Source organism: Misgurnus anguillicaudatus, unplaced genomic scaffold, assembly GCF_027580225.2.
Source record: "Misgurnus anguillicaudatus unplaced genomic scaffold, ASM2758022v2 HiC_scaffold_28, whole genome shotgun sequence".
In the NCBI taxonomy this organism is placed as follows: domain Eukaryota; kingdom Metazoa; phylum Chordata; class Actinopteri; order Cypriniformes; family Cobitidae; genus Misgurnus; species Misgurnus anguillicaudatus.
The window spans coordinates 9,004,655-9,032,116 of NW_027395278.1; the positions used below are offsets into that span (position 1 = coordinate 9,004,655).

The 27,462-nt window shown below is 35.9% G+C and overlaps 1 protein-coding gene across 2 annotated transcripts in view; it reads left to right on the forward strand.

Annotated features, from left to right (window-relative positions):
* LOC129417250 (BRISC and BRCA1-A complex member 2) overlaps positions 1-27,462 on the forward strand; it is a 205,963-nt gene that overhangs the window by 5,560 nt on the left and 172,941 nt on the right. For both annotated transcript variants that reach the window (XM_055171795.2, XM_055171796.2), the window contains exon 3: positions 2,316-2,392. In XM_055171795.2, coding sequence (XP_055027770.1) covers positions 2,316-2,392 — 77 coding nt within the window. The remainder of the gene's footprint in view (positions 1-2,315; positions 2,393-27,462) is intronic.

Consider the following 27,462-nt stretch of genomic DNA (forward strand, 5'->3'; position numbering starts at 1 on the left):
AAGCTAAACACTGTTGTTGCGGGTTTTCTAATGGAAGGTTTAAGTCTTCATAACATAAGCATCTTTGCTGAAAGTACGCCGCAGGTCTAAAGCTGAGGTAACGACGGGAAAAGTGCCCTTTCGTGTGCTTCTTGGATATAATTACAACAAGCGGTGTATTGACGACTCAGAAAGTGAGGTGAACAACTAGAAAAATAACACTTGATGATAATGAAACTTTTATTTTGTCTTGGATGCATGCGACTGTGCGGAGTGCCCGTTATGAGGCAGAGTTTACTGTGTCTATTAGTCATTATATTTCGTTACGAGATTAAATTGATGATTTTTATCAAAACACCAACTACATTGACTCATTTTACAATCCCACTAGCATATTATTTAGACAAAATAAAATCTTTTAATTCGCGTGAGGAAGCTGGCGTTTTTATGCACACTTTTATGTCATTGGCTATATGCCACTGCTGTAATGGCATGTAAATAAAGTATTACTGTTAACGATTATTCGATTGATTGATTGATCGTTAATTTAAATGATCATCGAATATGGGAAAATGCATAATTTGACATCCCTAAGCCAGTGTTTTGCATGGAAGAGTTTCCGTGATGAAAGCATTGTTGACGCTGATTAGGACTACACTCCGGAGACAATACCGCTACCGAATCATCGACTCGAGGAAAAGCCACGTGATATTTACTCTCGTTTGTTTGGTTCATTTATTCCTTTTTTTGCCTTGTTTGCCTTTGCTGACTGGATATGCACTTTCTGTGAGTTCTGAATGCACTTTCTCTGCCATACTTTTGCTCGTCCTAGAGTGTCTCGTGCACGTTCAAATCAATCAAGTGTGCGCATGTGTGGGCAGATCCCATAGCAACGGGTGGTGCCATGGTCGCGAGAGAGAGTGATATTCGCGCAAGCTAATCATTTGTTTCGTCCCGAATGGAAATAATTAGCTGTGTTTAAAACAGTCGTGAGAGGTCTACAGACACTCGAGTTTTATACTCTCTTTTTCAGAGTACTTACATTTTAATTATGTATTTGTATATAAAGACAGTTTAAACAAATTTGTAAAAAAGTTTTTTAGATAATTCCTGCCTACCCTGCCTTTAACAGGAAGCGTTTGCGGGACTCATGTTTTGTGGTGTAGGGGATTTAAAAAAGTGATGTAAGTGAAAGGGCGGCCCGGCCCGTGTGTGAGCAGGAGGCAGAGCGCAGAGAGATGCGACAAAGTTGCGAAATTGCAGGCGCGGCTCAAAATGGCTGTTATTTCAAACAGTGTAAAATATTTTAAACTAATCGGTTAACCGGTTTCAACCTGCTGATGAGGCTCGGTGGTCGGTCAAGAACATTTTTGGTTTTCGACATCCCTAGTTCACACATGAGCCGTTTCTCAATATGCGTTCTTGTCTGTACTTGCGTTCTTGTGGACTTGTGAAACGTCATCAGTCGCGGCCCAAGTACTGTTCCAATTCAAAGTTCGCATCAAGCCGAAGTTCACATAAAATCCCCGGATGTGTTCTTGATCCGCCCATTTTATCGAGGATGCATCAGAGGAGACTTGTGTGGACTTATGACAGCGAAGTTTCCCAGAATGCATTTCGCGTCAGGAGTTCGTTCTTCCGAGTCTGAACTTGCAAGTTCGAACTACGAAGGACACAAGACCGAGTTTGGTGTACTTGGTATTGAGAAACAGCTATGATCTCGTATCTCGTAATTTACCAGTAAATATTGTATGTGTTAACATAAGGCTCTCACTATAACAGCTGCAGTCCATTACTTTTGCCGCTCTACCGCCATCACTGTTTGAAATGTAATATTACAATTATTGGCAGTGCTATATTCTTTGCGTGTTATGTTTCACCATGCTCCTCTGTGCAGTTAAATCTGATGTCTGTAATCTTTCTGTTTACAAACGTGATTTCATCTCAAAATGATGAGCGACTTTTTAAACTCTCTCAAACTCACATTTCCCGTGAAAACCTACCAGACCACTCAAATAATTTTTATAAGCTTTGCATTTTAAATCTGGGTATGGTGTGAAGAAAGTTTTGCATGCTGATTTGTTATGTACTTACTAAATAAATGAGTTACATATGCCAGCTTTAATAACAGTCAATAATAGAAATAATACAGTAATACAAAATATTAAGTACTGAAATCAATAATGCCTCATTAATTAATTAGTCATTAATTAATGAATTAATTGTTTTTTTCTGCAGGTGGACATACAGTAGCCATCTGTGGCCTTATGATTATTCTTAGCTGTCACAGATATTACCATTGATGCTTTTTCCTTTTGTTTTTCTTCAATCATTAGCTGTACATCACTGATGCCTGGTCCATGCTGTGATAGATTTAAACTTCACATTCCATATGCTGGAGAGACTCTCAAATGTAAGTTGTTTAATTTTCAAGCAGATTATGAACAGTTTAGAAACCATAAAGAAAGATGGCAGTGTTTCAGTAATTTTTCTATTAAGTTCTAGTTTGCCACAAAGTGGGAGAGCTAATGTAATGTTTAACCCTTGGTAATGTGAAATATTTTGAAGTGATAAATTATTAATTCATAAATTGTATAAAAAGTTTAGATTTGTATTAATTAAATATGAAAACATAGGATACACTCTAAAAAATAAATCTGTAAAATAACGGAAAAGGTACTGGCAGCTTATTACACACACTTTTTACTGTCAGTTAACAAAATAAAATAATCTGTTAATTGACGGTGTGCCCACAGTAAAAAACATTTCCTGATATTTAACTATTATTTATATCTTCTTTTGATAGTAAAAACAAATACATTTTCTGTGTTTTAATGGTATAACATACTGAAGAAAACTGTAGATTTTATTTATTTAATAGAGTGTGGGTAAACAGTTAATTTTCTGTTATTTAATGTTGTATCTATGGTAAAAAAAAATGACACACTTAATTATTTAATAGCATACCTTGGTATAAAAACAGCAAATATTAAATGTGCATATTAACAGAAAATGTACTGGAAGTTCATTACACAGACTTTGTAGTGTAATAAAAAACTGAGATTTTCTGTTAATTTATGGTGTACCTACAGTAATAATTATATTAACACTATTGTATTACTTTATAAAAACTGATTCTTTAATAACTCTTGCAAAATTCTGCAAAAATACAAAATATTAAAACATTAAAAACAAAAAACACATGTCTCATCATTAAAGTATCTCAAGTTTACTAATTCATTAACATTACAAACAGACGTAAAAAATAAATCCAGTGATTAAACTATTAGAAATGATATACAATTACAAAGAAAGAAAATTGGCAGGAGTGGGAGGATTTGCTTCTTTTCTACAGGTAAGATGAAAACTGAAAAGAAACATATATTAGTTATTATTAGTGACAAAACATTTAAAAGAGAGTGTAGGAGCCTAAATGCAGTTAACTGATAAATAATTTTAATTTATGCGTTAAATAGTAATTTTCATGATTCATTTATGTGGAGGAAATTGAAGGGCATATTTACAGTATTTACAGTTTCATGCAATTAATATTTACAGTTATGCAATGGGTTAATTTTGTAATTATATCAAATGTATGTGGATAATTTAAAGTGCATTTATATTATTTTGGGGATATTTTGGGAATAATATTTGTTATTGCATTTTTACATTTGAACACATTGATATTTAATTACTGGGAATACTCTGAGAAAACAGTCAGGCAAACAGAAGTTTTTTGACCTTTCTCTCTCTCTTTTTTGGTCATTAACTAATAATTTTTATTTTCTGTAATATTCCTGTGCTGAAGTTTTTGTTGCTAACCAAGTAAATGGATACAGTTTTCTACGAGTGTTACTGTGAATTATTGTGGTAGTGGACAAAGCGTCAAGGGCTTCATTTAGTGGAAACCTACAGGGAGAATCAGAAAGTGTCAACAAACTTTTAAAAACTTACCATTTGCAGAATTTGCTGATTTCTCTTGACAAAAACCAGATTGAATGGTTAAAAGGGTCAGAATGAATAATTATTAACATTATGTGGTCGTTTGTGATGTAAGGAGACATATAGAGAAAGGTAAGAAGAGAGGAAGGACAGAGAAAGAAGATAATTAAGCAATATCGCTCGAGTAGGAGTGTGATATAGCTCTATATCGGCCTACGGCCTCGTGCCTCTGGCCTAATCACAGCCGTGATGATATAGAGCTATATCACACGACTCTGAGAGCGATATTGCTTTTATACAACAGTTAGACGGCACACGTTTGAAAAACGAAAACTAGAAAACAACAACGGAGTTATTTTAAAAGCCTCTTTGTTTGAGAACTACTTCTTCTGCCACGGATTTGAGGGCGGCCAGAATGACAGGTAACACTTCGGCTGCTTTGAATCTCATAACAACTCAATGGACGGAAAAGCCGTTTCTTTATATTACCATTTCTTGGTCATAAAGTGTAGTTTTAAGATTAGTTCAGTCGAGAATGTATATGTATTATATTTAAATCTGCAGTCGATTAGTAAAGATAGCGCCTGTTTGAACGTTTGCTTAGTGAGATTCGGTACGAATGAGAACCAAAGCATGAGCGGACGTCAGTGTTCACTCGCCCCGCTGACCACCGCCCTCTCTGGGCTACATCTCTGACAGGGATTCCCTTGCTCTCATGTTGGCCTTGTTTGTTTTTGATCATCAAAATGAGATCAAATCAGCAGTATTTGGTGTCATGATCAAACTATTACTTGTTTTTTTATTCATATTTGGTGTCTTTTGTGTTGTTATTGTTTTGGCGCGAGGTAAAAGTTAATAAAGCTATACTTGTATAACGTTACTATTGCTTTCCCATTTACTCTTAACGTGATACGAGCACTCGATTATTATTATTAAACTTTGTTCTTGTCAGTACTATATAAAACGTTTTTTTTATAAGTGTCAGAGAGATGTTTTTGCATGCTGCTTATAAATATATCAGTGGCGATATCTCATAACATGTTTTAATAGTCACGTCACGATAAAGTAAATGATCAATGTCCACATTTAAAAGCTGCGGTGATTACCTGCAGTTCCATGGTGTTTTCGCGTTCTGAGAAGAGATATTGCTCCAGAAAAAAATTGTTTACATTCCTCTTTCCAAGTGTTAATTGTCCACACGATGTGACAAGACATAACTTCCATTAAGTTTAACGTAACATCCAAGAATGCTGATCTTTGACGGAATAATAACTTGGGATACACACACTGATTTACGAGCTAGTGAACTAATGAGACACACTGAGAGTGATTAAAAACAGCGCGTTTGTGTGTGTCCGTGTGTGTGTGTGCAGTTTCTCCATTCAGAGATGAGCCTGTTTAGAGGACCTCCATTCACTAGGTGGCGGAATGATACGAAAGGTGAAGCGGTTACTGTGCCGTTATCAGTAGAATATTGCACGCCCCTTAGCCAATCAGATTTGAGAACCAGAAAGAACTGTTGTATAATAACTTACAACTTGGTTCCAGTATAGGCCCACCAGATGCTGCTTCAGTGGCCATAAAACAAAGAACAATATTAATAATGTTGTCACATTAAATGCGCTTTGAAATAATCCTAATGACAAGGACAGGATCTTGATATAAAAGATGGCAATCTTTGTTACGTTAACTAATCCAGTTTAACACAACATCGCCATGTCTCACTCATGCAGAGATCAGAGGCATCAATAAACCTGAACGATAGATTAAGATTGTTATTTGAAGTAAGTTAAAACTATGCCTCCGTTAGGCCCATCAAAAGAAACCACCAGCACATCAGTTTATTAGCTTACACAACTAAAACTTAACAATATTTACAAACTTGAAATGATAAGTTAGTCCCTTATATAACACCTTTAGAAAACATTAATGCTATTGAAATGTACAAAATATTTACATCAGTCACGCAAACTGAAGCAGAAATAATGCATATGAAACACAAAGTGTAGCAGTGGCGAGGGGACATTTAATTCCTACAACAAACTTCCGCTCAGAATAAAAATACTGATAATAACACTGTAAATTTACAGATACTCGCGCACTGTCACTGAGAGGGCATAACCAAATATCTTTAAAGCAATGCTTATTTAAGTTAAAACCACATCCACCGATATAACACCCACAAATATACTTTCAAAATAATATAAATAAAGAGTAACTTGTTGAAAAATGTCAAAAGTAATTTTAAAAATTACTTACCAAAAAAAAGTTAATATTTTTGCTGTACATGACTTTGTTGCAGCCAGTAAAGATTGTTAAGGCTGATATCAATCCCACAATGCAATTAAAAAATGTAAATAAACGGAGAAACACATGTGAATCACATACTACGGACAATTTATGTTAAAATATACAGTTAATCAACTGTTAATTTACGAATGTTTTACAAATTGTATCAGAAGAGCCAGAGTATACTTGCAAAGTTGGGATTTTTCCACTTTTTAGACAAAGCCTTACAGTTTTGTACTCTCTAGTGTTGGCCGATATGCCCCATTATGAGATCGTCCTATCGTCAACTGTGAGATCGCCGATACACATAGTTGTGTTGGGGGGCGGCAGAAGTTTACTCATTTATTTATTTGTTCATTTTTTACTCATTTATGACTTGATTTGTGGACAAAAAGAAACTGATCAGTGAACACTGTCATGACCGCAACCTTCTTAAAACTGATGCCATTAATCTTTACCCCAGGTGCTCTGAAATTTCCTGGAAAAACACAATCGCTGTTTTAAACACATGCATGCCATGCACAATCTCTCTAATGTAAGGAAATGGCAGAGCCGCAAGTATTACAAGCTCATTTGCGAGGAATAGTCCGAGTCATGCACAATAAAAGTTCAGGTGCTAGAAGGAGTCTATGCCGCGCACGCGTTCAGGAAGCTGCACAGGTTACAAGGTCTCTCCTGCATGTGAGGAAAACCATGCAATGCGCATGTTAATGTGAAACTATGATTATAAAAACAATAACAATTACTGTCGGAATTAATGCCCGCTATCAGCCATATATCTGATTATCATCGATACATGACAGTATTGTTTATCAGAACAACCCTAGTACTCTCCCAGGTTCAGGAAACAAGTAAATGTGCAGCACACAATCAAACATTTGAGCTGTACTGTTCTTGAACAGTGTTGTGAATAAAACGTAGCAATTGATTTCATAGCGATTGTTTCCTCTATTGGAAGGCGAAACAAAAAAGTTTGCCTTTCGCGAGGAAAAACTCAGCGTCCCCACGACATGGCGACAAGAAACAATACTACAACACGATGACAGTTACACCTTCTGTCTCTGCGTAAACATTATGCACAGACAGCTTTTAACACTCCAAAGACAAAGGAAACGTGAAATCGGGTCATATGACTCCTTTAAAAAATATCCCACCTCTTTTCAGGGGTGTAGCCAGAATTTAGTTTTTGGGGGGTCCTATCCTAAAATGAGGGGGCAACTCATATATATAGTTGCAGATGTGTTATGAAAAGATAATCATTCAATTTTGGCCGTATTTGGGTGCACACATTATCTGATTTCACATATAAGCTTTCTCCCATTATATTAATATACAGCATATTATGATGCAAATAATATGTGAAGAAGTAGCTTTAAATAAATATTTTTAAAATGTGTTAATAAATCCAACAACCCCTGTGACGGGGCTACACGTCCATAAGAGGTTTTTATGTTAAGGAAGCATTGCCTCTTTGTTTCTACATTTAAAAGACAAAGCTGGCAATTCTGGTTATACTTTCATTCTTTTAATAATTTCTTTATTTTATTTATTTTATTTATAAATCACTCAGGGTTATCTGATTTAACTACAGTGCCCTCCACAATTATTGGCACCCCTGTTTAAGATGTGTTAAAAGCGATCAAATTAATTATTTCTTTTTTTTTGCAGAAGCATAATCTCTAACAGAAAAATTTTGAAAATACCCTTTAGCACAAGTTAATAATATTTTTTTAAAAGTCCACGAATTAGGAAAATAAATATATATTATAAAATCACCTGTTCCACAATTATTGGCACCCCTAACAATTCCTATGAAAAATAATAATAAAAAAGTTTTAAATATATTTTTCTGTAGTTGCTAAAGTTGGTCAGGGTATCTAGGAAGTTTTAATTAGTAATTCATGACTTCCTGTTTCCCTGGAGTATAAATATGACGTGACAAAGAGGTCTAATTCTCTTACCCATTTGTCATCATGGCAAAGACAATAGAACACACCATTCAAGTAAGGCAGATGTGTGTCGACCTTCACAAGTCAGGCAATGGCTACAAGAAAATAGCCACTCGCCTTAACTTGCCCCTATTTACAGTCAGAGGAATCATTAAGAAGTTAAAAACAACTGGAACAGTGACAAACAAGGCTGGAAGAGGTCCCAAGTTTATCTTGCCACAACGCACAGTGAGGAGGATGGTTAGAGAAGTAAACAATTTTCCTAAGCTTACTGTCACAGAATTGCATCAAAGAGTGGCATATTGGGATTACAAAGTCTCCATAACAATTATCAGAACCTCTATACATGCCAACAAGCTGTTTGGGAGGCATGCACGGAAATAGCCTTTTCTCACAAACGTAAACATCTGGAGTTTGCTAAGCGGTACTGGAACTTCAACTGGGATCATGTGCTTTGGTCAGATGAGACTAAGATTGAGCTTTTTGACAACAAACACTCTAAGTGGGTCTGGCGTAAAACAAAAGATGAGTATGCCGAAAAGCACCTCATGCCCACTGTGAAGTATGGTGGAGGATCTGTGATGCTGTGGGCCTGTTTCTCTTCCAAAGGCCCTCAGAACCTTGTTAGGGTGCATGGCATTATGAATGGTTTGAACTACCAGGACATTTTAAATAAAAACCCGAAGGCCTCTGCCAGAAAGCTGAAGATGGGTCGTCATTGGGGCTTTCAGCAGGATAATGATCCAAAATATGTGGCAAAATCTACACAAAAATAGTTCAGCAGTCACAAACTCAAGGTCCTCCCATGGCCATCTCAGTCCCCAGACCTCAACCTAATCGAAAACCTGTGGGGCGAGCTAAAGAAGAGAGTGCATAAGAGAGGAGGACCCAGGACACTGCATGATCTAGAAAGATTATGCAAAGAAGAATGGTCAAAGATCCCTCTCTCTGTGTTCTCCAATCTTGTGAAATGTTAAAGGAGGAGATTAAGTACTGTCGTGTTGGCAAAAGGGGGTTGTACAAAGTATTAATATCAGGGGTGCCAATAATTGTGGAACGCATGATTTCAAGTTGTTGTTTTTTTTTCTAAATGTGTAAATTCTTTACCACCAAAGTAATGTACTTAAATCAAAGGTTGGATTTTTGTCTTTTTTGCATTTGGGTATGTTGTCTAAAAAAGGAGAATTTTTAGAAGTCCACCACCACATATTAAACAGGGGTGCCAATAATTGTGGAGGGCACTGTATTTGGCTTGTGTTTTGTTTCCGTGCACTTCAGACATTTTGCACATAATTTGTTCTGCACCTTGTTACTTCTGACCTTATTTTATTTTAAAAAAATGATTTATCATAAACGTAAATTCTGATCTAATTTAAGTGTGTACATTTTGGATTGCTTCTCGTTGCATTGATATTGCGCTGTTTGCGTTCTGGCCATTAGGCTGGCGCATGCAATTTAGCCGAACACGCTATGTGCTCTGCATCTAGGAGTTCATCAAACTATACAAAAAACTGATGTTTTCGACGGGTATAAGTTTTTAAAATGTATTTAAAACAGGGTGATTTTCTTGTCAAAAGTTAAACTACAAAATAGGTAAGTCTTTTCTTTAAATTTCGGTTATGACACGGAAAATATCTGCACAGAACCTAATTTATGCCTGACACGATTGTCTTTCTTGTGATTTTAATATTATGGTCGGTGTTCACTTTTAAATGATAGAAAAGAGATTCCTGAAATAAATAATATAAGAATCATCAGTTGTTTCTGTACCTAAAGTGAATAGAGATGATCAAAGTCAAAGCAAGCAAGCAAGCAGGTATTTCTGTGCTAAATAATAACGCATAGTGTCTATAAAACAATACATTTCAGCGTTTTTCTTGTTATAAATTAACATTTAATAAATTGTATATAAAGCTTAGTTTTTATTACTTACAGTAACAATCACAAAATGTCATTTGTCGTTTTTTTTTGGTCATGACTGCTTTGACGCGCTAAATCGTAAAATTAAATAAAAACACTGAATTGTAGCCGGGGTTTCCAAGGCAGGATCACATTTGTAATATTTTTTAGGCTTAATTATCCAATTTTTTGTTATATCTTTGTGTGATGTTCTGTAGATCGTGGCTTTAAAATGTTATGAGGAATGATTAAACAAATGTTTATGTTGCCTTATATTTTACCTTAAAAAAATGATTGTCACCGAATATTAATGAACTCTCATGCGATGATGACAGCGTAAGTTACGCACAACAACGCGTGACATGAGCTAATCCAATCAAGTTTGAAAATAGCTGCATTTTACTGCGCAGCATTTTGATTGGTCAATCTATCAATCAGACTAAGAAATCAACATTTTCTTATTTTATTTTAAGCAATTGGAAATCTGAAGGGGCTGGACATGTAAATGAGAGGGCCCCTGCTTTGCATCAAATCTTTAATGTAAGTTAAGCTGTGAGGTATGTGATTTCCTAATAAACTACACAGTAAAAAACAACCTATATAATTGAGGTAACAATAGGCTTTATGCCTAGCTGCACTACTTCCTGAACTTCAGCCAGCTCCTTGTTTCCTGTCTGCCATTTTTGAACAAACTGATTAATCCAGTTGTGTCTGATTATTGTTGTTGTGACTACTGAGGTCAGGCACACCTGGATTAATCAGTTTGTTTGTGACTACTGAGGTCAGACACACCTGGATTAATCAGTTTGTCCAATAAGGGCAGACAGGAAACAGGAGCTGGCTGAAGTTCAGGAAGTAGTGCAGCTGGGCATAAAGCCTTTTTGCACTCATTTTGTTTCGGTAGATGTACGTGGATGTAAGATTTGCAAACAAAGTGCTCATCCGCCATACAGTTGTAGTTATCATTTTTATCTGTTTAGAAAATCGCCACGTTCTATTTTGTGCCACCATACTTACTCTTGTAACTACTCATGTAACAGTCTTTAAATAGGGAAAACGTGTTTAGTGGCTTTCAAATTCATCTCTGTTTGGATCCTAATTAATGAATGGTGTTAGGCTAAATCAATGCACTTTACAACGATTAAGTGCATGCATTAAGAAAAGATAGGTATTTATTAATTAATCTAGGTTGAGGGAAGGACATAGTAAAATATTGAAATACTGTGGTGTTTTTCTTTAACTCTATTGGAAGTAACCAACAGTTCATCTACTAAATTATTGATTAGCCATTAGGAAATATGACTCATTACTTATTCAGGTAGCAGGGCTCAACGCAAATTATTTTTTATACTGGCCTGGTCGAGCCAGTGGTTCAGGTTTTCACTTGCCCCAATAAAAAATGTCAGTTTCACATATTTAAAAATAATAATTCAAAAGTCAAATATAATTGTATACATATTCAACAGACATTTTCCAACGAAAAAAGGCTCCCAACCTTTCTGCTTTAACGGTAAACTGACAGCAAATGATGCAAAATATTGCATTGTTTCTTTCGTCGTGTTTTACCCAAGTAAATGTCTGCTTCTAAGATGTTAATTAATATACATTGATGAAAATATATTGTAGTGACTGAGGGTTAAGCACTGGCCCGATCGTGCAAGTGACAGTACTTTTTTACAGGCCCGAACGTCTTTCACGCTTGCCCCCGGGGCCACCGGGCAGTCTTTTATGTTGAGCCCTGAGGTAGGATTGTCAGACACAGGAGATTGCATAAATTGTTTTATTTATTGACCAAACATTATTTAGTAAACATTTAAAACTAATTAATGTAAGTACTAAACAACCCCTTACAATACATTTCAAGATAAATACAACATATCATAGTGTTACATAAAGCTTCTTGAACATATTCCATTCAAAAATAAACCAAAGTCTTTATAATGTACATTAGAAACAAGATTCCTAAATACTGTTTCTTCACACTATCATTAGAAATTTTAAGTGACATGCAACTGCACATTACATATAACATATAAACCCTGAAATACTTTTCTAAACAGACATTAAATTAAAAATGCCCATGGAAAGGCAAATCTTAATTTGCAAGCTTTCTCTCTCATCACTTGCTTAAGTTCAACCACTCACACTACACACTACTCACAATACGTTAGGGATATTGTTATTTACATGAGTGCTTTTCATATTTGCGCTGAATTGTAACGAAATAAGCAAAAGTTCCCTTTGATATTATTAATAATGAATGAGAAGAAGCACCATTTTTATTAGTTTAATCTTTATTACCCCAAACATTTAGACAATAACAAGGATAGCCCCAAATTACAAAAATTGACAATGTCAGTAGGGGCTGTTTCCACCATTTGCCGCAATGACAGCTTGACAGCAACGTCTCATGCTCCTTACTACCCTCATGATGTTGTTCTGAGGCAATGCCTTCAACTCTTCTACAAATGCTACACATCATGTTACCTAGACAATGCAGCAGTGGTCTGCCGTCCTGTTCACTGATGAGTGTCGGGTCACCTTGTACAGAAATGATGGTCGTCAGCGTTGCTGGAGAAGGCGAGGTGACCAAAACGCTGAGGTCAAAATGGTCCCCAGGGTTCGCTTTGGCAGACCTGCCAACCTGTACACATTTTGCGTAGCAGGTACTCATTTTGACGTCAAAGGACGGTGGTACAATTTGTCACTCTAAACTATGCAAAAACCTGGTTACGCCTTTGCCGCGCGAAGTACTCAAACCAAGCAACAGAAAAAAGAAAAATATGTCCAATCATAGCACTGGGCTCATCCACCAAATAGAAAGTGGGGATGACTGACAAGTCATATGGCGAATCAGTAACAAGAGTGCTATAGACGGAACCACAAAATCCCGTGTGATCTCCTTCCTCCACCCGTAGTTTTAAGTCAAGACGTCTGACCCCCCTAAGGTAAACGGGTCAGGGTGGATGTGCAAAGTTGAAATCATGAATTAGCTTAATCCTATGAAGTCAACGTTCTCGTGGGCTCCGTTTCATAACATGCACTTGACTGCAAGATGCGCTAAGATTACTTCTGATTTGTAAATGAGCATAATTTATAAATGAGCGCTTACGAAAAAGTACCATGAGTTTACCATGGGGGAGGGCATCCAGTTTTAGTCAAATAAAAACAGAAAGTTCACTCTCAGTGAAGGGAATCCACCTGACATCCGAGTAAAGTGGATTAAATGTGCTATGCAATAACACGCTCTTGATAATTGTCAAAAAAATAAAATGTCATTTACAAACCACATCAAGTAAAGTTTTATACATGGAGAATATCTTGTGTCTTGAACATCCACGTAGTAGGTGCCTATGCCGTACTGTACTGTACTGTAAACAAAGCTACAATAAATTAACACAGCAGTACTGTCACAGTTATGGTTAAATTTAAAGCAGTGTTAACTCTAAAATACTGTCTTAAAGGTGCAGTGTGTAAATTTTAGAAATATCTTTTGACAGCAATGCAACATAATATAGATAACTATGTTTTAAGTGGTGTATAAAGACCTTACAAAATGAACTGTATTGTTTTTATTACTTTAGAATGAGACATTTTTATCTATATACACAGCGGGTCCCCTTACATGGAGGCCGCCATTTTGCAGCATCATGTTTTTACAGTAACCCTAAACAGAAAAAATACTCTACAAAGCACATTTGTCACTATGTTGTCTCAGACAATGACATGTTTTTCCTATGATGGCTACCCTAGCTTCTCTTTGTGCTTCAAAAGGGAGGGGTGCAATTCACAGCCTCACCACTCAATGCCGCTAAAATCTACACACTGCACGTTTAAAGGGATAGTTAACTTAAAATGTTTATTCAGTCATAGTTTACATAACAGAACAGACCGTCCAAACGTTTATGAATTTCTTTATTGTGTGGAACACAAGATATTTTGAAGAGTGTTGGTAAGCAAACAGTGTCTGGGCTGCTCTCCATTGTATTTTTTGCTAGTCAGGGAAACCAACTTATTTTTCTTAAAATAATTTATTTTGTGTTTCACTCAAGAAAGAAATCATGAAGGTTAGGGAAAATATGAGGGTGAGTAAATCAGGCTTGTGCACAATTCAGAATTTCAGAATTGGCCTCCATTCAATTCATGAATTGGAATTTGAATTGACTCCGCCCGACTGGAATTGGAATTGGAATTGGAATGACAGGAAGTGGAATTAAATTCATGGCAATTCAAAGAAATTCCACAGTCACACAACAGAAAGAATCTCACATACATTCAGTGTTAGGTTTGGCAACCATTTTAAATTCCATTGTGTTCCACAAAATTACAATTATAAAAAAATCAATTCAAAGTCAAGAATTAAATTGGAATTCAGGAGTCATTCTTTATTCAATTCTGAATTGTGCACAAGCCTGTAGTAAATGATAACAGAATGTCATTTGTGGGTGAACTATCACCCACTATTTAACAGTGTTTGTGCAGACATGTTAAACTTTGGATTGTTGTGTGTGACAATCACAGTAGATCAGCAGTTTTTGAAATACTCAGACCACCCCGTCTGGCACCAACAACCATGCCACTTTCAAAGTCACTTAAATCACCTTTCTTCCCCATTCTGACACTCGGTTTGAACTGCAGCAGATCGTCTTGACCATGTCTACATGCCTAAAATACATTGTCCAGTTCTTGCACCTGCAAAATATGTATATGAAATATGTGTAAAATGTATATATCGTCGCTGTCCGATGTCCATTTTGCAGATTTTGAGATTTTTTCGATCAGATGACATGATTTCAAAACTTTTCATTGGCCATTTAGATATGTGAAGCATACTGTATACGGAAATGAACCTGGACATTCAATCCGTCGAAAAATCTCAAAATCTGTAAAATGGACATACGTGGTTTTCATCGGACAGCGACGATATATACATTTTACACATATTTCATATACATATTTTGCAGGTGCAAGAACTGGACAATTTATTCCGCTTTTCAATGCTAACTTGACTGACAACAACCTGTCAATCACCTGACAACAGAGACAGAGCAGCGCAAAGATAATCTTCTGGTATATTTTACCGTTAAAACAACATTTCCATTCATGATGATATCAACAAGTTAAATAAAAAGTACCTGTAGCTCAAGAAATTGCGGTTCTGCTGCCGTGCCAATGACATAATGGTGATGCCGAGTCCCGTCTTTATGTTGACGCATGCGGCCTTTGTGGAAACAAAGCTAATATTTCAGGGTATATTTTACTTAATTTTAGCGTGTTGTCGTTTTTACTGTAAAAAATAAATAGTGTAGGTAGAATGTGCCCATTATTTTGTATTTTACTTGCTAGCTCATATACTTAAGGGCGCACTCACACTATCCAAACCAAACCGCGCTCAGGCGCGTTTGACCCCCAAAGCCTGATTTGTTTGACTAGTGTGATCGCTCTGTTCCGCGCCCGGGCGCAGATTGGTTAATCGCGCCGTGGCCGGGTTGAAGAGGTGTGCCGAAGCGCTGTTCACTTGGGCTGTGGGTGTGAGCGCAATCGCGCCTGAGTGTGATTCAAAAGGTGAAGACGTCATTTGCGCGACCATTCACCTTCATCTGCCTCCGTAAAAACCTTTTGATGCGAGCAGCGGGGTTACATGAATGTCCGAGCTGCACACGTGACAGATCAACTAAGCAATATGATGACATGTGAGAGTGCTGTGTTCAATCGCGCACCAAACGACTCCGAATAAAAAACACAGACGTATCATTACGATGGGTTCCAGTGTTAAGAGAGAGCTTTACTTCCTGCTTTTTTCAAAACAATCCCATTTTAATGACGAAAGCGTGCCTGGACTCGGATCGATAAAAAGTACAGTGTGAGTGCGTGCATCTGGGGGAGTAGGGAGGGGTGACAATCGCGCTGGGGCATGGTTTGGTTTTATGGAGGACGAAGAGTGCAAAAATATAAATAAATAAATAAATAAATAAATAAATACATGTACAAAGAAATATATAAAACAAACATAAATAAATAAATACAAAAATAAATATGCAGAGAAATATAAAAAACAAACATAAATGAGTATTGCAACTTTTATTTCTTTATTTTTGTATTAAAATATTTTTAAAACTTTTATTTATTTCTGTATTTAATTATACATTTTTATTTATTATTTTATTCATTTCCACATTTATGTATTTATTTATGTATTTATGTGAACATTTAATTATTTTTTTACATTTATTTATTTCTACATTTATTTATTTAAACGTTTATTTATTTCTACATTTATTTTTTCCACACGTATTTATTTATACATGTATTTATTTCCACACGTATTTATTTATACATTTCTGTGCCTAATATCTTAATGAGGAGGGGGCGTGTTTTTCTTCAGCCGTAGCAATGGAGCACAGAGTGGCAATGCTACAGTAGTGTATACACGTGTTCTGAGGCCACAACAGTCACATCTTGCTCTTACAAAATGACACGCAAGGGAAGAGCGTGGACGTGATTTTGAGTGTAGTGCAAGTGAAATGAATGTTAAGAGAGGTGGGCGAAATATTGCAAAAATCACAGTTTAAGTAATTTAATATCACTGTTTCTGTATGTATTTACAGGATAAGCTTGCATATTCTTTACCCCGAACATCGCGTTATAAACATCCGTTCGGGATTCTTGCACACATTACAGAAACCGCATCTTTAACAGTTCTGGTAACATATAGTGAGACTCAATAGGGTGTGCACATGAAATACACTGATCATATTTAATAAATGCCATATGCAGCTGATTGATAGAGCTTGATGTCAACGAGGTTTGTGCACGATAAGGAGAAAAACCACACGCACTTTCACTGATGCCCACAAGCATATTGAATATTGCGTTTGAAACGCGACTGAAAATCACTTTAATATTCGCGTTTCTTAATTTTGTATGAACAACGCGTGATGTAATCATTCATATGCCTGAGATGTGGGCTCAGTCTCCTCTTCCAACGTGCCCCTCTCAAACACCAGCGCAAGTTGCAACACACGGCCCGTCCAAACGGACACCTCTCTCCTATCAGCAGGCAAATGGTCGGGACTGACACGAACAAACCTACCATGCCTCTTCAGTGAATGAAATGCCTCACACATTTTGGAGCGTCTCTGTCATAACTGCTTGTATAATGCAAGAGTAGCCAAACTAATTTTACAAACATGTGCAGCATTTTCTTTACCCGGCAAACACCGAAGTCTGTGTTTCATGTATGTGAGGAGTGGAGAGAAGTTTTTGTCTAGCATTTTTGGTCGAGTCATAGACAAGTCTTATACACTGTAAAAAAAATGCCTCCCTAACTCAAAATTTTCTAGTAACTTGGGCCAATAGATTTTCTGTGAACTGAATTTTATCAATTGTGGCAACGATCTTTAAACATTAGCTCAATGGGAAATAACAGGTTGAGCCAATTGAAAATAAGAAACCATGTTTTTGCCCAATTAACTTTTTTAAATTGTGGTAGCATTCTTATTTTAATTTACCCAAACTGAAAATGTATATTGGTAAAATTATATTGGTAAGGAACCATGCTGAATTGTTTATTCCCCGTTGTCCTAATAGAAAAAGAAACACTCAAACTATTTTGTAACATTTTATTCATTTTTATTTATTAGTAATACCTTAAAATTGTAAACATACAGAAACGGTCCGCATACAATTGCACAGTAGACATTAGAAAATAATTATTTTTAATAAAAAGTTTTATAAAATAACAGTCACAAATATTTTGTGAAAATTTAAATAAAATGTAAGTAACTGAGTGTACCTTCCCAAGGGACAATTTCCTGGACAGGGCTTATCCTAGTTCCAGACTAAAAAGCATGTTAAAAGCATGGCCTATCTCCAAAAACATCTATATAAAAGTGGGGAGGGTTCCTCACCCAACGTTAATCACAATTTCACTTGAATTTAACATTCTCACACTAAGTAAGAGCTTATGAAACTACTTTAAACACTTTAAACAATGCCTCATAACAGTTTAAACATTAAACACCTAAAACATTCTACAAATTAAAGGCATAAAGTCTCACAAAATTTCGAGCACAACCTGCTCACTGGAAATGAATCTTGACATGGATCAGCAACTGTTCAGAGTTTCATGAATTCCCATTTTCATGTCACGTGTGTAAATCTCCAAAGCCTTGGTACTCTGTAAGAAGTAAAAAATTATCACTGAGCGTTCATGTACCAAATGAAGCCAAATGTAATAAATAAAACCAGATCAATACAGAATATCCCCGAAGTTTACACTTCTGAACATAAAAAACGGCTGCTCTTAGCTATATTGCTGTTCAACATTATGAAAAATAAAACAATTTTAATATAGAAGTACAGTTATTTTGGTATTGGACATGTTTCATTACTTTATTATAGTTTGACTGAAAATATCCTTTAGTGAGACTATGGTAAATGTGTGGTTATATGCTTATCCAACACAAACAATAGTAAAACTATGGTTAATTTTCTAAGAGATGGATTGTTCAAGCAAACCGATAGGTACTAATGTTAAGCTACTTCGTGTTGGTTCTATATTCGATTACTTACAGTACAGTTAACGCGCTGATTATTTAAACATCTCATCCGTTTTGGGCGGTGTCCTTGCACTTATTTGAGACTCGCGCCATTGAGTATCACCTGCAGCTTTACAACACCAGCTGATAGAGAGCGTCCTTTTCATATCTACCACTCGTGGATTTCCTGATGCAAGATGACGACGGCAGCATGCGCGGCGCAGATCGATTGACACATGAGATCAATGTATCGCGAGAGTTATAAGCTTTTGAATGGCTCTCGCGGAACTTTGATGTCATGGGTTGATTTTTCTGCGCAGTGCTGCATACGGTCGAATACTTGTAAACAATGCGTCCTTTTCGTTACGTCCAGGCCAAATACAGATGTCCCTACACTCGTAATATATTCATTAATTAAAAAACACGGCAATTTCTCTCTAGAAAGGTGCAGGTTGATAGCAGCCTTTCATGTCTATGTGTGCACGTGTGCGGGCGCGGCGCAGCGACTCTTAATAAAAATAACGCACATAAATCTCGAAAAAGCTAACAGTTTTCACACAATTATGTTATATAAGAAATATAAATATAATATACTCACTGTGAAAGTTGTAGTGGCCTTGCCATTTCATCGCTAAATGAAGCGTTAGCTCGGTGCGTTACACTGAGGAGAAAAAACATATCAGTTTTATAACAAACATCGTATAACTACTAACATAGTCTCTCAATCAATCAATACAATCACAATAAAGTTAAACACTCGTTTTAAAACATTAAAACAATCGGAAATTCTGTCTTGCTTTCAGTTCCTCTGGCTCGGCAATATGCTTTTTGTTTGTTATGCTGTAATTATTCAGATTTTTACTCGGTTTAACTTGAAAATGACTTTAAAAATACTTAAAAATGATTTTAATGTAAATATTTAAGTACTTACCATAACTTTATTGTAGAAAATGTCGATCATCAACTCCCGCGTATCCACACTGACTGAAGCCAATTATTTTCAGGTGCATGCCAATACGCTTTTCTGTCTCAAACTACGTTAAGTCAACTCAGATTTTTCATTTGACACGATGAATTGGCTGAGCAGAGTTTAATATGTTCTGTGAATATATATTTTTGTTTTACCCCAATACCATGGGTTTTAATTACCACAATGCATATTTTTGTTTGGCCAAATGTTGGAAAGACGAATATTAGCACATCTGTCAATCATCATTATTGCATAGTGGGGCTAGATGTGCGCTGTGAACAGCAGCATTCGTACAGATATTTGTGTTTTTGTGTGCGTCATTGCATGAATGTGAGTATACACCAGTTTTAAATACAATCTTTGTCAATTAAAACCTGTTTCAGTTATGTTTCTTTGTCATTATTAAGAGTATTTAGATTTATTGTGAACGGTTAGCGCATTTGCAGAGGTGGAAAAAGTAATAAAATATTGTACTCAAGTAAAAGTAAAGTTACTTTAAGAATATTTTACTTAAGTAAAAGTAAAATTACTTGTCTAAAAATCTACTCAAGTAAAAGTAAAAAGTAAGTAATTGTAACTTTACTCAGAGTAAAAGTTACTTTTTTTACAGCGGGAAGAGGTGGAGGATTCTAGTAGTTCAAAAACGACAAGGGAATACACATCTCAAACTAGTTGTTTTTAATTGTAGGAACATCTTTACAATTAAAGTGCAATAACAAAAAGTTAATAAAATAAAAAGCTTTTTTAAAGTAAGAAACATTTATGGAATTGTTTAATGATTTTTACATGTGAGTTATGCACTTTTGAAGGTGGTCAGCAGCTAGTAAATAGAATCACTATAGTAAGGTTGTAATTGATGTATTGCTGGTAACATACATTATTTTATTAAACTATATATAGTTTAAATGAGCATATAATGAGTGCCATGTCTATATACATTTGACATGTTTATTATCTTCTTACTTCCCTGACCTGGGTACCTGATGACCTTTATTCTTCTCTCTCTCTCTCTCTCTCTCTCTCTCTCTCTCTCTCTCTCTCTCTCTCTCTCTCTCTCTCTCTCTCTCTCTGCAATGTCTAATGACCTGCGCATTCTCGAGGACGTTTTGAAGTTGTGTTTGACTTGACACGAAGCTGCTAGACCTCGGAAGATAATGCGCATGGTATTAAAAACGCGTCGTGCAATTTCGTACTTAAGAGCATGAATCCTACCTTTCATAGAAATGAAACACTCGCTTCGCGTCAGTGGAAAGTGGTCGCTTAAATATGACCAGGGGTTTCTTTCATAAGATTTGAACTGAGGCGGGTCTGCATTAGCGCGCACCTGTCTCGTCCGTCTCCATAGTTCTTTTTGCGCGTTCCCCCGTGCCCCGCACATTTACATCCGTTGCGCGTCTTTATCACCTTGCTTTTTAAAATATTTTTTTTTTACTCAGTAACGGATATGATTTAAAATGTAGCGAAGTACAATACTTTAAATAAAACATACTTAAGTAAAAGTAAAAGTACAGATTTTAAAAACTACTCAAAAAAGTAAAAATACACAAAAAAACTACTCAATTACAGTAACGTGAGTAAATGTAATTCGTTACTTTCCACCTCTGCGCATTTGGCACGGTTTACCTCAGAGTTACCTCAGAGTTTTTTCATATTTCGGGTTTTTGGTAATAATAGGCTACCACGATGTTAAAGTCAATCCTGCTTCCTTATATCTTAGTTATTTAAGTTACGCTGCAAAATGGAATTTTTTTTATGTGGAATGATTAATTATTTAATGTCATACTGTCATTACAGTTTTTATTGCTTTTTAGTTTTATTATGCTTGATATCATATCATGTATGTTATTATTGTAATGGCTTTGATATCATATGTTCATATTTATTTTGTAATTGTACTAAAGGTTCAGTGTAATAAAGTGATCCTGTTCTGACAGACATACAGCCTAGAAATTATCCTCCTTCCAACCTCAGCCAAATGACAGAAAAATATTGAAAGCTAGATTTCCACAAACTTTATAACCTGTGAGATGATGAAAACGTTATGTGATGCACTACTAGGACATTATGTATGAATTTTATAATGAACCGTAGAGAAGCATTTTCTTATCATTCGATATGACGTGAAAACACTGTATTTATCGGGTCGCTTTCATATTCCGGTCTCAGCTATTGCCTGTACATTTTAAAGTGTGTACTAAATTTTGTCTTTTAATATCACTTTCTTACTCCGCGTAATGCAGTGTCTAATGTTTTACTATTGGAGAACACTTAACGCGAAATTGTTGGATTTATATTCTATGCCTATCTGCTTGCCTTTACATACGCCTGCATTTTGCCATAACTTTATTATGATGTGTAAAGGACAGAAAGCAATGACCACTGCCTGCTGATAGGAGCGAGGTGTCCGACTGGACGAGCCGTGTGTTTCAACTTGCGCTGGTGTTTGAGAGGGGCACGTTGGAAGAGGAGACTGAGCCCACATCTCAGGCAAATGAATGATTACATCACGCGTTGTTCATACAAAATTAAGAAACGTGAATGTTAAAGTGATTTTCAGTCGCGTTTCAAATGCAATATTCAATATGCTTGTTGGCATCAGTGAAAGTGCGTGTGGTTTTTCTCCTTATCGTGCACAAACCTTGTTGACATCAAGCTCTATCAATGATCTATCAGCTGCATATGGTATTTATAAAATATGATCAGTGTATTTAATGTGCACACCCTATCGTGTCTCACTATCTGTTACCAGACCTTTTAAAGATGCGATTTCTGTAATGTGTGCAAGAATCCCGAACGGATGTTTATAACGCAATGTTCGGGCTAAAGAATATGCAAGCTTATCCTGTATATACATACAGAAACGGTGATATTAAATTACTTAAACTGTGATTTTTGCCATATTTCGCCCACCTCTCTCAACATTCATTTCACTTGCACTACACTCAAAATCACGTCCACGCTCTTCCCTTGCGTGTCATTTTGTAAGAGCAAGATGTGACTGTTGTGGCCTCAGAACACGTGTATACACTACTGTACCATTGCCACTCTGTGCTCCATTGCTACGGCTGAAGAAAAACACGCCCCCTCCTCATTAACATATTAGGCACAGAAATGTAGAAATAAATACGTGTGGAAATAAATACATGTATAAATAAATACATGTGGAAAAAATTAATGTAGAAATAAATAAACGTTTAAATAAATAAATGTATAAATAAACAAATGTTAAAAAATAATTAAATGTTCACATAAATACATAAATAAATACATAAATGTGGAAATGAATAAAAGAATAAATAAAAATGTATAATTAAATACAGAAATAAATAAAAGTTTTAAAAATATTTTAATACAAAAATAAAGAAATAAAAGTTGCAATACGCATTTATGTTAGTTTTTTATATTTCTCTGCATATTTATTTTTGTATTTATTTATGTTTGTTTTATATATTTCTTTGTACATGTATGTATTTATTTATTTATTTATAATTTTTGCACTCTTCGTCCTCCATATGGTTTGGTTTGGATAATGTTAGTGCGCCCTAAGTAAACTATAACTTATTTTAATGATTTGTATGTAACACCCTCCTGAGTAATTTTTACAGTGATTACATGGGTGCCCAGTGCAAACCATTAAATCTTTGCCATAAGCCTTTAGAAGTTGAAGCTGACAAAATCTATCACACAGATTCTTTAAGACTTGGTAATGGAAATGTACTAAGCAAAATTCTTTTGATTTGGAAGCAAGCTTCTGAGAAGAGCTTTTAGTGGTTTTGTCTGAAATACTTTCAAGTACCACAGCTCAGTGATGTTTAATGAGGTTGGATAGTAATTATAACTCAGCAGTGATCATAATTGGGAGTTCCTGTTAGAGGTTTGAGTCATCAGACACTCAAGGAGTTTTTCATGGAAGCCACATATGAGCGGTTTCTCAGAGTTGTTCATGGAGTTTGGCATCCGGGAAGTTATTCAAATGATGAAATGATTCAGTGCTACTTTTTTTATTGAACATTTTATTGTTATTTGTACATTTAATTGAGTTATTCATAATGTTGTGTTTTTAAGCATTTACATAATCAGAACTATTATAAGGTATTGAAATAAAGACTGTGGGTTGCTTAATAAAGAAATGTGTTGATCATTATGGGTACATTATTACTTGCCTGATGCAGTTTCATTTTAAACTGCATTCTCATTTTTAATGATGTTATTTAGTTTATTAGATTAGTAGCCCTTACTTAGTTCATACTGCATGTCTGAATTCAACCTAAAAAAGTACAGTAAATGGCATAAACACAATCTTAATGTTGTGTCTAAGAAAATCACAAAAAGTTATAATGTAGCTATCATGATTAATAGAAAAAGGGCTGCACAATTAATAGAAAAAAACTTGATTTATAAATGCAATCTTCTTTCAAAATTATGGCGATTCACTTATACACAGTACAGTATTTCCCTTTATTCAGATGCTGCATTCACGTGTTCACATATTTACATTACAACAATCCAAGATGCTATATCAGTCAAACTTGCTCTAATTCAATCAGACCAGATTGTTTTTCTCCTCTCTTTTACTCATTTGCGGCATTCTGCTGTCACTCGCGTGAAGTGGCAGACTTAAACACAGTCGGTTTTCTTGGTGGATTTAAAGTAGCAATTTTCACACAAAAGAAAGGAAAAAAGAGTGCCATTGCAGAAAACCCTGCTGGCTATGGAGAGAGTGACGATGCAACAATATTTGTTCCAAAAAAGGCATGGACATACTTCTGGATGTTTCTCAATCGAATGGCTGCCACCTACGGAGTTTGCATATGTAGACTGCATACGTCATCAAGCCTGGTTTATTTAAGTAAACTGAGTATTACATTCACAAGTCATAAACATACTACAACAATTTACATTTAACTAAGAATAATAGTCAATTATATAATTGTTAATATGTTGAAATAAGACAGTCTTCATGACGTATGCAGCCTTCAAATGAGATCGCAGCTTCCGGATTGAGAAACGGAGTCTGTATCATTGTTTAATGTTTTAAAGGTTTCGTGTTTTTAACGTTTTAAGGTTGGCCAGTTTATGTATAACAGCTAAGACATTTTAAGTTACTAATCTTAGGGGTCTAAAATAAGGAAAAGAGACTTTTTAAGACACTTTGTTATAACTGAAAGTCCTGTGTAGCACATTTTTACATGAGTGGAATAAATGTTTTTTGTAAAAAAATAAAAAAAGAGAATTGTGTGATATAATCATAATTTCTTGTCCCATGGAGAAAAATCGTGATTCACATTTTAGCCAGAACCAGCCTTACTATGAGTATTTGAATTATATCGAGGTCCCTTTAAAGAAAGTCTCTCCACTCTGCAGCCATATTTGCAATGCTTCCGGGCTGCAATTTTAGTCATTAAGACCACGTCCTGTCACTATGAATGAAGGAAAGCAGCTATCTCAGAGGAGTCCTACGTTCTAATATGTTCCTTTTTTGTTAGCGTGCAGTAGTGCGGTTTGAACATGAAAACAGTTTGAAAATTGCAAAGCTCAAAGTTCACTCTTAAAAAACAAAACACTTCAAAAACTACAGAAAACTTCTTGATAGTAGAAGTTGCAAAGTTTCAAAAGTTAACGATGTAAAGCACTCATGTTTTAAATCAATAAATTGTCTGTTTTTTGTATGACTTGGATAAATTATATACACCGTCAAGGTTGGCCGAAGGATCTCTGTGGCTCTGTAACTATATCCTTTCTCACCTTCTTACTTCTGACGTCTTTAAAAAAAATATATTTATCTATAAAAAAGAGATAAATGTACTTTAAATACAACGTTACCAATAACAGTGTGCAGCAGCAGAGTAGGCAGAATAGATCAGAGCGCTAACAGTAGCCGTTAGCCATGCAGATAATACAGTATATTAGTTGACACTATTTACACAGTATTTACATCACATAACTATTAATATACACTTTTACAGTAATAACGAAGGCACTGTAATAATAAACACTTTGAAAAATTCGTTTACTGTGGGGAGATTCAGCATTTTAATTTGCCTTTAACTTTAATCTCTCATTTGTTTTCACTGGAGTGGGGGACTGGAGCGTTAAAGCTGAATGCTCCGCCCCTGGTTTTGACGGTGGAATCGTGGGTCTAAATAGCTTGCAGTGTTGAGTAGCATGAAGGCCTGCTTTTTATTAGGGTAATGGTCTTGGAGATCAGCTGCGATTTTCATTTCGTTCACTGCCGAGCTGTCATTAGAATCTGGTTGGAGCTCCCTTACAAGAACATGTTGCAAAGGAAGGACAGCACACGCAGTCAGGTATTTGTCTGTTAACAACGCCTCTTGAAAGGTTGAAGAAAATTCTTAACCTGTAAATAAAAAAAACTGATGAATTAAAAATAATACATAATCTTAACTAAATAAAAAATAATCTAAAATAAAAATCATCAGTTCTTACCATTTCCATCAAGACCCATTTACTTGTAGTCAGCTCCAGGTGAGACATCTTCTTTTCAAAGATTACAACGGCCACAGGTGCTTGTTGCTCCAGGGCTCAAAAGGCTTTATGCCCAACTGCACTACTTCCTGAACTTCAGCCAGCTCCTTGTTTCCTGTCTGCCATTATTGGACAAACTGATTAATCCAGGTGTGTCTGATTATTGTTGTTGTGACTACTGAGGTCAGGCACACCTGGATTAATCAGTTTGTTTGTGACTACTGAGGTCAGGCACACCTGGATTAATCAGTTTGTCCAATAATGGCAGACAGGAAACAAGGAGCTGGCTGAAGTTAAGGAAGTAGTGCTGCTGGGCATGAAGCCTATTGATCATGTTATATGTGCTGTTCTATCGGGTATGGCAGTCATTGATGAACTTGTCCGATTTAACTTCAAGCAGTTTTAGTTTTTTTTTCTCGAGCAGGTAGCTATCAACAGCTGACTTGCTGATATGGCCATCTGTCATCTTCAGTTTGCTAATTGCTGTTTTAATAGCTCGAACACGACAAAGCCCCCTACATACAGCTAGATTAAGCGTATGCGCCAAACACGGAATGTCCGCTCTTTTCATATGGCTTTCAACTGCCTTCACGTAATTCCCAGCATTATCAGTATTCACAGATATCACAGACCCCGGTTTTATTTCAAATGCATAAAGAATTTGCAGAATGCATTTACTCAAATTTTCGGCGGTATGCTTTTCTCTCAGCTCTTTTGTTTTCAGCCCACAGTTTTTGATTTCCCAGTCATCTGATATAAAATGTGCAGTGACTGTCACATATGCGTCAGTGTGTAGAGACGTCCATCCATGCATTGTCAACGCCACAAATCGATTTGTTCAGTAATTCTTTCACCCTCTTGGCAGTGCAGTCATAAAGCTTCACAATGCAATTGCTCACTTAGCCCCGAGAAGGGAAGTTATACCGTGGGTTGAATACACAAAGTTTTGAAAGCCTTCGCCATCCACAATACTTATCGGGCGCATATCTTTGCAGATGAATTCAGTAAGTTTTTGGTGATTTCAATAAGGTCTTGTCTTGCAAAAGGTAGTGGCTGTGTGGTATTTGTGGTGTAAAACAAAGTTACCCTGGACTTCTTTAATGCTGGCTCCTCGCAAGGTAATTTTCGTAAACGAAAACTGAAACTAAGACTAAAACTATCAGCTAAAAAACATTTTCGTTAACTGAAATAAAATTAAAAATTCATAATAAATGAAAAACTAAAACTAAACGAAACGAGCAACAGTTATTGTAAAACTAACTGAAATAAAATAATAATTATCAAAAATAAGTATTCGTTTTCGTAATTAATAAGCTCTCATCCCGTGGCGGAAAATCTGAACAGGCTTTATAATAGACTCCTTAATCGCCTACGTCACTGTGACGTCACCGCTCTAGCTGGAGGCAAA